General features: G+C 38.9%; 1 protein-coding gene across 1 annotated transcript; it reads left to right on the top strand.

The window, feature by feature from the left end:
* The first annotated feature begins 3,018 nt into the window (after nt 1-3,018).
* Nucleotides 3,019-8,852, top strand: tmed10 (transmembrane p24 trafficking protein 10). The gene is made up of 5 exons (XM_080882168.1): nt 3,019-3,248; nt 4,192-4,312; nt 5,227-5,300; nt 6,583-6,709; nt 7,106-8,852. Exons 1-5 carry the CDS (start codon nt 3,063-3,065, stop codon nt 7,225-7,227), a joined length of 630 nt encoding a protein of 209 aa, XP_080738294.1. The 5' UTR covers nt 3,019-3,062; the 3' UTR covers nt 7,228-8,852.
* Nucleotides 8,853-14,321: the final 5,469 nt, after the last annotated feature.

Genomic DNA, 14,321 nt, shown 5'->3' on the forward strand with positions numbered 1-14,321 from the left:
ACAGAAATTGTTTTGGTTTTTCAAGCTAAGGTATCTCTTTTAACAAGACCTGTGTGGCTGGGGCAGAGCTAGAGAAATTTTCTTAGGGTGGCATGAGGGTGGCATGGAAATCAGAGGGGGTGGCAAAAGCAAAGCCATTTCTTTAGACACATACAGTAGTTACATTCTGTAATATGCATTATATATAAATGGTGAAAATACATCAAATGCAATAAGTATACACGTTTCATATAAACAATAACAATAACAAAGTCTATAACTTTCTTATTGGCTTTATTCCAAATCATTAAACATTTCAGTTCGATCTTATGTACTGTACAGCCAACATAATAAATAAGCATGTAGCTCAATAAGTATAAACTCCTGAAAGCTACACAACATTAGGTGGATCAGTTAGAAATGCAAGTCTAACTTCTCTTTGGCACTTTTTTGTTACATGCTTGAATTTACACATAAGGTCAGAAATCTGTACTGTCAAACACTACTGACAACAGGAAATAAAGCCAGCTCAACACTATGGGTAACACATTTTTAATGCAAGGGTAACATTTTGCAATATATTAAGTTTTAGAATTTATATTCAATGTTAACTGTAGCTAGGGTAAAAGTGTTCATGCTATAAACAACACTGTCATATGCAAAACTATGGTTGCACTAGGGATGGCAAGGGATTATTTTAGGATGGCACATGCCACCACAGTAGATCTGCCCCTGCCTGTGTGGTTGCTTTATACAATTTATATAATCATCATGTTAAGGCAGGTCCTGAAGACCAGAACCAGACCACCAAAGGTTCTGTTGTAACCCACTGAATGGCTCTGCAAAATGTGACAAGTGGAAAGAAGAAGGGTATAAATTTCATCGTTTTACTAACAACAGCCTTAACCTGTTAGACACAAAAATACGAAGAAAATAAACCAATAAATATTCGACATGTACATGTTTTTATTGTTAGTATTCCACTAAATAACAAGTAAATAATAAGTTCCCTTTTTTTTCTTTACGATTTTTTATGTTTTCACAGCAGGCGCACAGTAAAGTTTGACTGAAAGGTGAACGCTGACTGGTTGCTGTCTGCTTTGAACCTCTCACGTCTCTGTAACTGTCGTCAGTAACTGAACTGAACTCTGTTGGTGCCTACATGAAAATTTTAAATGACAATATCTAGCAAATAACATGGTTTGCTACATGGTTAGTTTTTTTTTTCTCTTTCTTTTTTTCAATTGATCTGCGTGAACTTGACAAACAGTACAAAAGTCTGAGCTCCAGTTTTAGTGAGAAAGAACTGGTTTTAGCCAGGAAAACCCCTGCAACCTGATACAGTATGCTCCAAGAAGAAATTACGCACTTCACTTAAATGCTCCGTTTATGACCAATATACACAAAAAGTAAAGCTCTGAGCAGTTGGAGTTGTGATTAATTTAGGAAAACATTTAGCAAATAACTCAAGAGTTGTAGTCATTCCTCTGACACATTGTGACACACTTATATACAGTATGATTTAGTCCTTTAACATACAATATGTGCTTGTCACACCAAAGCACTAAAGCTCATTTACCATTTTGAGTATATCTTGTAAATTTCCCCATGCTTATCATTAATTCCCCCCCTCCAAGTGTTTCCTTATCTTTCCCTCTTCTTTATCTGTGGGGTTGATTATATTTGGTTTGTGAAATGCAAATATCTGATGTTTCAGCGTAACTGTGTGTAAAATGTACTGGACAATGCAACAAAGTGGCTTATTGTGTGCAGAGAGTTGAATATTGTGACAGTACAGGGTGGAAATGGAGAACAGTTGACTCTCTGCTGGAGAATCTACTTTTCTACTTCATGTAATGACGATGTGGAGCGTTATTATATGAAGTAGAAAAGATTCTGTAGTTGAGGGCTTCACTAAATAGAATATAGAAAGTGCTCCCCTGCCTGCCCAGTGAGTGGTACAGAAGGCAGTCAGGATTAGCTTACACATGATCAAAGGATGAAGAAATCCTCCTTCAGCTTTCACTGGCCAAAATTTTGATTCCTCTTCTGTTGCAGCTGCTGTCTGTTTGGTGTCCATGCCACTTGTCATTGATCGCTGCCTTTACACCAATTTAGAGTTTTTCACATATGCATGTACCAGTCCCTCCCTTTGTAGATGATACACTAGCAGATTTCTTAGGTGTTGGATGCTTTGTGGTAAGGGCTCTTTGTGACCTGAGCAGTTATTTTTACAACAGTTTAGTCATAGAAAAGTCTTGCTGTGATTCTGTCAAGGTAGAGTCCTTGTAAGTATTTTAATTGCCTGAGTGCAAACCAGATCTGCAATGTCATGCCTACTGCAAATGCATCCTTCTCTTTGCACCAAAGTTATAAAAGTAAACCATAACTTAACAAAAGACTAAAACTAGGTGCAAAACTGTTTCAGCTACTTTAAAAATGTAATTTAAAGCTTACTCCGCCACTCCAATCAAAACAAAACAAAAAATATTTCTTAGAAAAACATTTTTTGCCACCCATAAATCAAAATTTCAACTCACTAACTCAAAACATCAAGAAAATTAACATAAAACTTAAAATGTCAAGTTATAAAGTTCAGTATGTTCAGATAATAACCCCAAATTATGAAAAAAGAAGAAAAAAAAAACAGGGTTTGTGATTGGCAAATACCAGGTTCTATACAAATATCTTTAGTTTTAGATATAATAGATATGCTGGACAAAAGGTTTTAAACATGCGCTGCTGCGAGGCAGGACGAAAAGAGGAAGTACACAGAGAAGACAATTGCCTGGACAAAGTGTTTATATTTTTATATGCTTTATTCTTAATTCCATGAATATTGCTCTTAACCAGTTGGCAAGCCTGGATATAATATAATAAAATGACTGTAAAGGGACTAAGATAAACTAAAATGAACAAAAAATAAAACACTTGGACCTCACCCGAACTTCACGGACACAGGATCTGCAGTTGGAGTTCCACGTCCAGGCCAGCGGCGGCGCTGGAGTGCTAAGGGAGGCCGGTAGTGTGAGTTGGAAGTCGGTGTTAAGCTGGTTGGCTGGCACGGTCTGGTTGGTCGGTTGATGGTAGCCATGGCTCGAGTCGCTGCGCTACTGCTCTTACCGGTTCTTATTGAATCGGTATTATCAATTTCCTTCTTTTTACCGGTCAACACCAGAAAGTGTTTACGGGAGGAGATCCACAAAGACGTGCTAGTCACGGGGGAGTATGACATAAGCGAGCAGGCGAACACGAAAACTAATCTGAAGGTGAGCGCAGACCTGCTGGCTAGCTACCCTCACCATTACCAAGTTTGTTGTCGGGGCCGAAATGGCTTCAATCTGGTTTTTAATGACCCGATGCATCGCTTACAAGTGACTCTCGTGGCTATATATGTTAAATCGAGTAATTTCTGCTGCGAAAATGTCTACTGTTGTTAGCATTGTAGCTAGCCCAGGCCCAGAAAACCTCGGCTTCCTGGTTTTAGAAGCTAATTAGCCAGCTGGCTACAGTCAGTGCTCGCTAACACTCCCGTTCAGGTTAATTTGAGGGGTAATTTACTTTTTTAAAAAATTAGTTAAGATACCTTGACACTAGTGAGCACTCGCTGTAACACACAGTGCACGTATTTATATTAAAACATTGGAGAAACGACCCTGCCGGTGACTTCGTCTGGGCTCTGCTGCTGTTACACGTCAGTCTTAGGGTCCATTCAGCTGCCAAGCACAGCTTAGCCATATTAGCACATTAGCTTCCAACACGTCAGTGATGGTTTGTGTATTATTTAAATGAAGATCTTAAAAGATTTTCCTCACATCAAAGAAAATGACCGATATTTATACTGTTACAGATTGCACTGCGTCCTCACGAAGTTATTTTGTTTTTTTTACTCCCCTCATGTTCTAACAGCTGGCAGTTTAATGGCTTGCGTGGGGTGTTGCAGCCTTGCATTTTCAGACACATGTAAGGATGACAAGCAACCATCATCACAATCTCAGCCTATAACTATCTAGAAAACGACACAGTTGAAGTGTCTGAAATCCTCATGTTGGTGTCATAAAAATACCATTATTAGTGATAATACTGGTCAATGATTTAAAATTCCCACATTAAAGAGCAAAGTAATTCAGTATTGATTTAAATATTTCAGTTAATATTCTGCTGTTTCTTTGGCTCTTGACTGTTGTTTATTGCTTTTGTGTATCTTTGCAGATCACAGACTCCTCTGGCCACACTCTTTACTCCAAGGAAGATGCTTCAAAAGGAAAGTTTGCATTCACCACAGAGGACTATGACATGTTTGAGGTTTGCTTCGAGAGCAAATCACCCATGGGTAAGCATGCCAACCCCCCATGTGTGTTATGGACAGCTGCTGCTGTTCACGCACACTTGGTTTTATGCCTTAGTCACTGTCAAATCTTCTGATTAACCATTTAACCCGCTGTCTTCATCCGCTATTACTTATTAGTTTTAGTAGATTTTGCAGTGATTTTGGGTTATATCGATAGATGGTCATGAAACTGAAAAGTGTAATTAATGAAAATGATTAATAAAATAAATGAATGCAAGTGATATTCCAGCCACTGTTGGCCTATAAGGTGGCTGGTGACAACAACTAGTGCTAAATGTTCAACATGACATAATGTACAACTGAAAGACTACATTTATTGATTCTTTACTATATGGCAGGGCTCGCAAAATCGCTAGCCCGACGTCCCAGAGCTAGCGATATCTCTGGTCGGGCGACCAAAATCTATCTCAACCCGCCCGTCGGGTTATCATATAGCCCGACGGGCGGGGCTGAGATAGATTTTGGTCGCCCGACCGGAGATATCGCTAGCTCCGGGATGTCGGGCTAGCGATTTTGCGAGCCCTGTATGGGGATTTCTACATTTCAGATAGGGGGAAGAAATAAGAAAGGCCAAAATTATCATCATCACATCAAGCCAATGTTTCAAAATCAGGGCATCGCTACAAATACATCAATTATCTATACGTTTTATGTATTGATTCCTATTTGCACTGTGACTGTTAAAGTTTTACAATGCTTGTCTTTCCTGGTGTGTAAGTTAGTGATTTTTAGTTCAAGCTTCACAAAGTGCTGTAAAAGAGTATTCTTTTACAGCACTTTGTGAAGCTTGGTAAAAAAAAAAGTGCTAGAAAGGATAAATTATATAAATGATGCTCATTTTAAATGTTTCAGTGAAATTGAATATGATGATTAAAGTTTTTTGCTCTTTTAATCAGGAACTGGAAGAGTGCCTGACCAGCTGGTCAATCTGGACATGAAGCACGGTGTTGAGGCCAAAAACTACGAAGAGGTCAGAATCAGTCTGAAATGTTTGTTTGTTTTCATATAGATGATGCACATGGTGTCTTGGAGATCAGGTCAGTAGGTTTTCTTGAAGCAGCCTACAATATCTTCACTGTTACATATAGGTTTAGTCTCATGTTAATCAAATGTTACGGAAGCATAATCTGGCAGTTGTGACCTCAGTGCCTCCTTTTTTAAAACTTGTCTTTTTTCCTGGAAGTACTGCTGTAGTTGTCTTTTGTTGAAGGACAGTGTTGACCTCAGGGTGCTTTGGTAATGTGTGCGGGAGGTTCCCTGGCTTCACATCATTCAATTTTTCTTGTATAGGGACGTGTGTATTGTCACAGTACTTGGGTTCCTTTCCCGAAAATGTATTACCACTAACTGTGACTGCCTTAGGCAACACTTTAGAAATTTAGGCGTGATAAAGAGCTGTGAGCTGATGATCAGTCCTCCCTCCCCACCCACACGCAGCGCACAAACATTACATGCTGTTCTTTGCGTGTTGATGGATGTTCGCCGAGACTTCCAAGTGGGCATTCCTGTTTGTGGGTAGCTGCAATTTCAGCTCCACCCACCATGTATTCACCTACATAGATGGACATGTTACTTATTGAACAAATTTGCAAGCTGTTCAGTGGGGGGTGTGGTTAAAAACACTGGAAGAATTCCTCACTGTTGCAGAATACTTGAGAATGTGTGCTTGGTAGAGCCGGCTGTAGTGTGCTGTGTTTTTGATCATTTGGCAGCTCACGGGTTTTTTACATCCAAGGTCCTAATGGCTGAGTGGGCCTGAAAAATAAATAAATATATATTTTACTTTATTTATTTTTGTTTCACACGACTAAAGGATGCATAGAGAAATTAAGTAGAAACATTCAAACCTGTTTCGGACAGTTTTCCAGGCCTTTCTTGGACTGACGAGAATTTGTTCTAGTGGCTTACATCAAGTCATGCACAAAAAAAACAAACCAGGAGCTACCACATAACCAAGAAACTTTCTGACGCTAGTTGAGTTGGTACACGTCATGCATTGATATCATAACACGCTGTGGTTGGTTGTGGTTGCGGAACAAGGCCAACCACACCCAGGCTTTTCTCAGGTGCAATTGTTCACACCAGAGTTCGAATGGCAGATTCTCATGAACCTGTGTAAACAGGAATGCTTTGGCATACACACGACACTAGACTGACACCTGCTGGACAAATTATTTAATGACCCTTCTTCTCAAGCTGTTGTACAACCTTCTCTGCCATTTCCCTCTGATCATTTTCTTTTGTCCCTCCAGATTGCCAAGGTGGAGAAATTGAAGCCTCTTGAGGTTGAGCTCAGGCGCCTGGAAGACCTCTCGGAGTCCATCGTGAACGACTTTGCTTACATGAAAAAAAGAGAAGAGGAGATGCGGGACACCAATGGTAATACAACCCAGCACATAGCTATTCAGTAGCTCTCTCACTGAATTCAGTTTAATTTTATTTATATAGTGGCAAATTGCAGCTGTCACCTCAAGGAGTGTATTTTAAGTTAAAAATCCAACAATCCCAAAAGTCACACAACTCCTTATAAACTTGGACTTGGTGACTGTGGGAAGGGAAAACTCAGATTTAGCATAAAGAAACCTCTAGCAGAAGCATTGTCGGGCTGGAGCAGCCATCTGCTGCAAATGTTCCTTTGTTATTGTTTTCTTAGGAAGTAGCTAAAGACGTCAGAGTAAAGTTGTCTGCTTGTAGTGGTTACTTCAGTGATGAACAAGGAGTATTGCATCACTGTCCTATAACACGGCTACCCTTTTTTCGGTCATCTGTCTACAGAATCCACCAACACACGCGTGCTGTACTTCAGCATATTCTCCATGTGCTGTCTGATTGGGCTGGCCACATGGCAGGTCTTCTACTTGAGGCGTTTCTTCAAGGCTAAGAAGCTGATTGAGTAGAGCGACCCGCTCCCAGCTCCTTACCTCGCGGGACGCTGCCTGACGGTCAGCCAACACATCCAAACATCCACCCTCCTTGGACTAGCTTCAGCAAACAACAGCAAGTGGGGGCTCAAAATCTAGTTTTCAAGGCTGAGAGAGAGAGTACCAAGGTTTTCTTCTGGGGAAAAATAAAAGTAAAAATAAAAAAAATATCACCTGCTTATTTAGTGGTTGGAAACATGAAAAGCGCTGTAGGGAGAAATGCACTGTAAAACATGGGAGATGTCCGTCTCTGTGGTTGACATTTCTGTCTGCACTGTTTCGAATGTTGCAGCTCACTGAATAAGAACTTCGAGCGTTCGTTGAACAGCAATGTTTGATTTTGAGCTCAGTTTGAATGGATGTGCCATGAGCGAATGTCTTTTGCCCTCCTGTTTATACACTCATTCTTTGCCATGCCAAGTAAACTAGATCCTTGGTGCCCTTTTATTGAGTGAAGGTTCTTTGAAAACACAGTTTGTTGTTACTTTGATGAGACAATTGGCAACCACTGAACTTCTGTGTTTTGTCACTTAATTTGCATACATGTCTGGTAGCTAAATTTAACTGTTTTTTTTTTTTTTCATATTGTAATTACCACTTAGTTCTTTCAACTGGTAATTTTCTTTTTCTTTTTGGGGGTTGTGAGTTTTCAGTAATATTCTTAGTTGTAAATTAGGTCATTTCTATGGGCTCTTGCATAGATTTTTGTTTTGGAACATTAACATCACCTATCAAATGAAGCAAGGAACCAAAAACCTTGTTCCTAGGAAGGAATTTGTAACATCCTATGTATATGGTTATGAGTAAAAACACCCTCCTGATTTCTATTATACAGTTTATATATATCTATATATATATTTGTGAAAGCTTCTCCTGTCAGAGTGCAATGGACAGAGGTGTTGAAATGTAAAGCTGTCCAAGCATTTTCAGTCACAGGCCCTTCTTCTTGACACTGGTAGAGCTAATTATTCTTCTGAAATTTCACAAATATCAGTTCCCAACTACAGTATGTGCAGATCCATCCAACATGCTTCTTTCCAGCAGAATTGTTTTGGCTCGGGGTGGTTGCAGATTGTTTTTGATGGGGATAATTTAAAGCATCTGTCATGGGGTACATTTTTAACAGTGAACGTTGTGCGCAGTCACTGATTTTTATGTTGACTGATTAAATTTTGTAAATTTGTGTTGGGCTTTTATTCAATAAACTATTGGATGGATTTACATTATTTTTGTTTTGTCCTTTGAATTGCCTATTTAGGCATTTTTGAAAAGTAGGAGACGCATGTAGAGTGCATGTGCTCTCATTGGCTGATTTGTTATGTACCCCTGCCCAACTGCCAAGTAGTGCATGCATCTAATCAATCACATGGCAGCAGCTCAGTGCATTTAGACATGTAGACATGGTCAAGACAACCTGCTCAAGGTCAAGCTGAGCATCAGAATGGCGAAGAAAGGTGATTTGCGTGGCTTTGAATGTGGCCTGTTTGCTGGTGCCAGATGGGCTCGTCTGAGTATATCAGAAACTGCTTGTCCACTTGAATTTTCTCCACACAACCATCTCTGGGGTTTCCAGAGTATGGGTTAAAAAAAAAAAAGAAAAAGGAAAATATCCAGTGAGCAGCAGTTCTCGCAAGTTGGGTGAAACTCCATCATTGATGCAAGAGGTCAGAGAATGACCAGATTGTTTTAATCATTTTTAGTCATGTTTTTATTGTGTTTTTACCGTTTTAAATACATCGGAAACCTCCATTTATTTATTTTTGCCTTTCCACGTTTCCAACATGTTACATATGCATGTTCTGTATTGTTTAGCTGTAAAGAAGGCTAAAGAGCAATTTCTGCTCGTATTTCACATGTACTAATGCTTTATAGCGGTTTTAAAAACAAAGCCTGTTTGACTACAATGGCAACTGTCACTTCAGTTAGACTGTCATTCTTCTGTTACTGTTGGTTGATTGAAAGCAAATAATAGCTCAAAAACACTTGTCACACCCAAGGTATTCAGAACAGCGTCTATGAATGGACAACATACAGAAGTTTGGGAAGATGGGCTGCAGCAGGAGAAGACCACACCAGGTGTATTTCCTGTCTGCTAACAACAGGAAACTGAGGCTAAAGTTCACGCAGGCTCACCAGAATTGGACAAAAGAAGATTTGGACTAAGGAACATGAAAACTTGGATTCCGGATGCCTCGTATCACTGGTTCAGGATGGTAGTGATGATGTAATGAAGTTGGGGATGTTTCTTTGGCAGCATCTTGTTGAATCTTTGCCACAAAGAATTAAAGCAGTTCTGAAGGCAAAAGGGTGTGCTAGTGAAGTGTGTTTATGTTTGTTTATGACTGTTATTGAATCTGCTGAGTGCTACAGTTTCTAACATGAAGCCATCATGTTAAAGTGACTTGATGCTTTCCAGTAGCCTAATATTTAGATGTGGAAGTCACCTTTTAAATGTATTTTTTGCCAGATCAAAGTGGAAAAAAATCAATGAAATAATTTTAGTAACAAACAATCTAGAAATAGACTAAAATCTAGTGGAAAAACAGTGTTGCTAACAAATTAAAACCAAGCAGAAAAACAGGTGTCCTCTGTGTCACAGCCTGATGACATTCAAATTTCCTGTCACACTAATGATTTTAAACCAGAAATCCAAACATCCCATCACCATAACAGCAGTTATCTAGGTTGGCTAGAGAACCTGCCTCACTAACCTATTAATCTTACTTTTTAGAACAACTCTTTCTGTTGATCACAGTAACGACCAATAAATTTTCTTTTTGCATGCCTTAAAGCACGTGAATAATGATCACTAATGACCAATTAAATGGTAAATGGCCTGCATTTGTATAGCGCTTTTCTAGTCACTAAGGACCCCCAAAGCGCTTCACACTACATTCAGTCATTCACCCATTCACACACACATTCACACACTGGCGATGGCAAGCTACATTGTAGCCACAGCTGCCCTGGGGCGCACTGACAGAGGCGAGTGATCAAACTGTCCAGAAGATGATAACCATCTAAACACAGCTAGGATGCATGCAACACAGCGTATCTGAAGAGATGATGGAGCCATTAACCTCATGTGGAAGATGCTTCGATCCAAACAATTTCCAATAGATTGAACCTCTGCAGTGAGAAGAGGCAGATGCCATCAAAAGATGAAAAGTGAGCAACTGTGTTCTTATCTTTGTGTTTTGTGAGGCAATACTTTATAATGTCTTATATGCATCCAAATAAAATACTTGTGTCTGAAAGAGGAAGGCTGACAGTCACGACTGTTACTGGAGGATAATACAGAGACGCCAGGGTGTACTTTAGTTAGAGATTCCACTTATAGTTGCTATCAATTATTCAGACTCCCAGATCAGTGCCACAGGATACCTGCACCATAATCACAATCCACCAGGCTCAATACAAAATCATATGATTGTGACAGACAATAACCTCAACATTAATTTCAAGGTGATGGAATATCATGGGACTGCGCTCTATTATTGCTTTGTTATAAGATAGAACTTTATTAATCCCTCGGGTGGGTTCCTCTGGGAAATTCGATTTCCAAAAAAAGCACAGCAACGACCGAAGTTACAGTTACAGAATTGTTATATATATATATATATATATATATATATATATATATATACACACACACACACACACACACACACACACACACACACACACACACACACACACATATATAAATACAGAAACAAATATAAATAAAATATGCAAAGGGGATAAATAGAATAAATAGGAATAAAAAATAAAAATACAAGTGAATTGCACATTTCAAGTATTGAGTCTATTGCACTGTTGACTATTTACAAAAAGTATTGCACAAGGTATTGTACAGTGAGGTGAAGAGGCACTACAGCTTAGTTGTTCCCCCCTCCTTTGTCCTCCTGTTTCCCCTCCCTCTCCCCTCCAGAGAGGAGTTAAACAGTTTGATGGCGTGTGGGACAAAGGAGTTTTTAAGTCTGTTAATAATCCCCCTGCATAAAGCAACAGTCCCGACATATTCTCAGAAACTTATAGTTAGTAGAAATCCAAGAAAAGTCAGCAGTATTTCAATGGCTTACAGTTTTTTCTGATTGCTTAAGCACATTTTTTGTAACTATTGGCTAATTTTGCAAAACTCTTCACACAAATAAGAAAACCTGTCACCCAATAATCAAAACATTGTAGTTCTCTTGCAAAAGCAAACACAGCTAGATTAACTCTTCACACCTTCGTAAAAATGGTGTTTCCGTATCAAACAGTACACACAAGCCATCATCTACTAAGCACACAATGCGCCAACTGCACACTGATGGTATGAATACAAAACACATCTGGCTTTTGCTTTCTCTGTGCACAAGGTAGGCTATGTCAGTTTGAGCTCATACTTCTGTCATAGATCCATAAGCATAGAGGGATCCAAACTTCAAGTACTGGTGTTTATTCAAACACATCAAAACAAACACAAGTGTTTATTTCCAAGTATAGGATTATTTGCAATCGCCATAATGACTATATGGGTTACTTGGTCTGCAGTGAACATGCTTCCTCTGCCCCCAGCATCTGGTCATCTAGCAATTCTGTAAAGTAACAATTTCAGTATTTTTACATCAATGGTATTGGTGTGTTTCTCATTGGCATATGGCAGTGCTACAAATCTTTGTGCGAAGTGACTGTACTAACCGATTCTCATTTCAAGATGTCCTTATGGTACTTGCTCCAGTGTAGCGGCTCGAGTTAGGCTGGACCCGTTGGCCAGCTACCCTCAGGGTCATTCCACGGTTGATTACATGGTCCACTATTGTAGCTCTGATGTCATCAGCAATTCTATTTCTTACTCTTCCTACCCTTCCTCTCCCCCCTCCTCATCTTCCTCTCCTCCCTCCTCATCTTCCTCTTGCTCCTCCTTGTCCTTGTCGTCCTCTTCATCCTACTTCTTCACCTCCACGTCCTCTTCCTCGGCCTCCTCTACTTCTCACTCTTTCTGCTCCCTCCATTGTACTCCGCACACACAGCTTACCTGTATTATAGTGCTTAGGCTGATTGCAAAGTGAACTAATTATCTAAAAAAGTTTTCACATGTGAAAGTGTGCCAGACAGTTGGCAAATTAGTGTTAATGATAACCATACATGTGTATACTTTTGCTAGGAGTGTGTTGGAAATTTGGTAATTGAGTGTTGTGCAGTGAATTGTGCCTACAGTTTTGCAAAGTGTGTGTTACAAAATTGCAAACTGAGTGCAAAGCAGTTTTTGTGCTTTTAGTTTTGCAAACTCAGTGAGTGGTTTTGCTATAAGTCTGAATAGTTTTGGAGATTGTGCTACAGGAATCACAGTTAGGGTTTAAGCATTCAGAAAAAACTGTAATATCAAGGCCAAACTTCCACTCAGCCTCAGACTCAAGTAACCAAGGGCTGCTTGAGAATATAACCCCCTATTAAACAGCTGACAAGGATACAAAAAGTTTTTTTTTTTAAAAGGGAGATGATTTCTTTTGGCTTCAAGCATCATACTGAAACACATGTAAAATCCTACTCTTTAGGACTGTGTTTTCCAACCACTGTGACCGAGAAATGATCAGGAGTACCGTGGAAGATTATCTGGTTCCACCAGATTAGTGCACTAAGCGATCGACGTGAGTAACTAGCAGAACAATTACATTCTCTTCCACTAGAGGGCAGTACAACTATCTGCTCTAATTTAATGGGTTGCCAACTGCCAGTAAAATAGAATATGACGTAGAGGAAATTACATTGTCAGTGAGACAACGCAGCGCGTAATAGCAATAGATAAATATTTGAAAAGAAAAAGTGGTAAATCTGACCTGGGTCCTGGAGAAAATTGCGACCCAGACGAAGGCCGTAGCATGAGTAGTGATCAGAAAAAGCAAAAAAGGTATACTGGGGACAAACCGAGCCAGTTCCTCTATGCCTGGTGCGCGGGGGGAAATGATCAATATGCCTTTTGTGACATTTTTGTTTGGTGGTGTGCCGCGTGATTTTTCTAATGTTAAATATGTGCCATGGCTCCAAAAGGTTGGGAAACACTTCTTTAGGAAATATATGTTTTCAACAGTGCAGCGTGATCACTTTCAATGAGTCTGACAATGACAGGAAGAAGAAAAGCCTCTTGTGATGTGTTTGTGTCTTTGTGTTTGTGTCTTATTTATATTTTATTTAATTGTATATAATTTATTAAAATTATTTTGTTGCATTTTTTACAGTATGTATAAATTAACCAGGAGTGGACTAGATCTAATAAACTGTCAACTTTGTGTAAATATACATATGTTTTCTATAAAATTTGAAACCAAACGAGCAGCCAGCCCGTTCACTAATTTCTCAATTTAAATGTTTTAACGATACATAGACGATAAATATCTACTATTTTTTATTGCTATGATAGTAACTATTAATATTACTATAATTAATCTTTCTTGCGCTGTTTTCCATTTCTCTTAAAAATACACTTCTTTCAGCCTCTCTTGGTTTTCATCCAGCATCTACGGCCCAAAATGGCCATAAAAAGGAATATTTGTCAACAAAGAATTAAATTAAATGGAAATAGCACAAAGCATTGACCAGAAAGGTGTATGCTTTAGCTGAAGCTTGTTTTATCTCCAATGTATACAGAGCATATTTTCATAAATAGCAAGCAAGACTTTTATTATGGAATCTAATTTCTGCCACTAGGAAAACTAAAATTAAAAACTTTTCGTCTATAAGTCCAAAGTTGGAGTTATTGTCTCAAAATTTCAGCTTATGTACTCAATCTTCTGAGAAAATAACTAAAAATTGATCAAGTTATTAAGTCCGGGTTTTGAGATAATAACCCGATATTTTTTACGATATAATAATAATAATAATAATAATAATAATAATAATAATAATAATAATAATAATAATAATAATAATAATAATAATATATCGTTGTTTTACATTTCACTTTCAGACTGTCATTTTACTGTAGAAATGGGAAATTGTTGTAATTTCGACCCACTCTACTGTAACGCACGTGAAGCGGCAGACCAATCAGATGACGGCGAGCCCACAGCCACCCGGATGTACTC

Source organism: Rhamphochromis sp. 'chilingali' (genome assembly GCF_963969265.1).
Source record: "Rhamphochromis sp. 'chilingali' genome assembly, chromosome: 5".
Taxonomy (NCBI): domain Eukaryota; kingdom Metazoa; phylum Chordata; class Actinopteri; order Cichliformes; family Cichlidae; genus Rhamphochromis; species Rhamphochromis sp. 'chilingali'.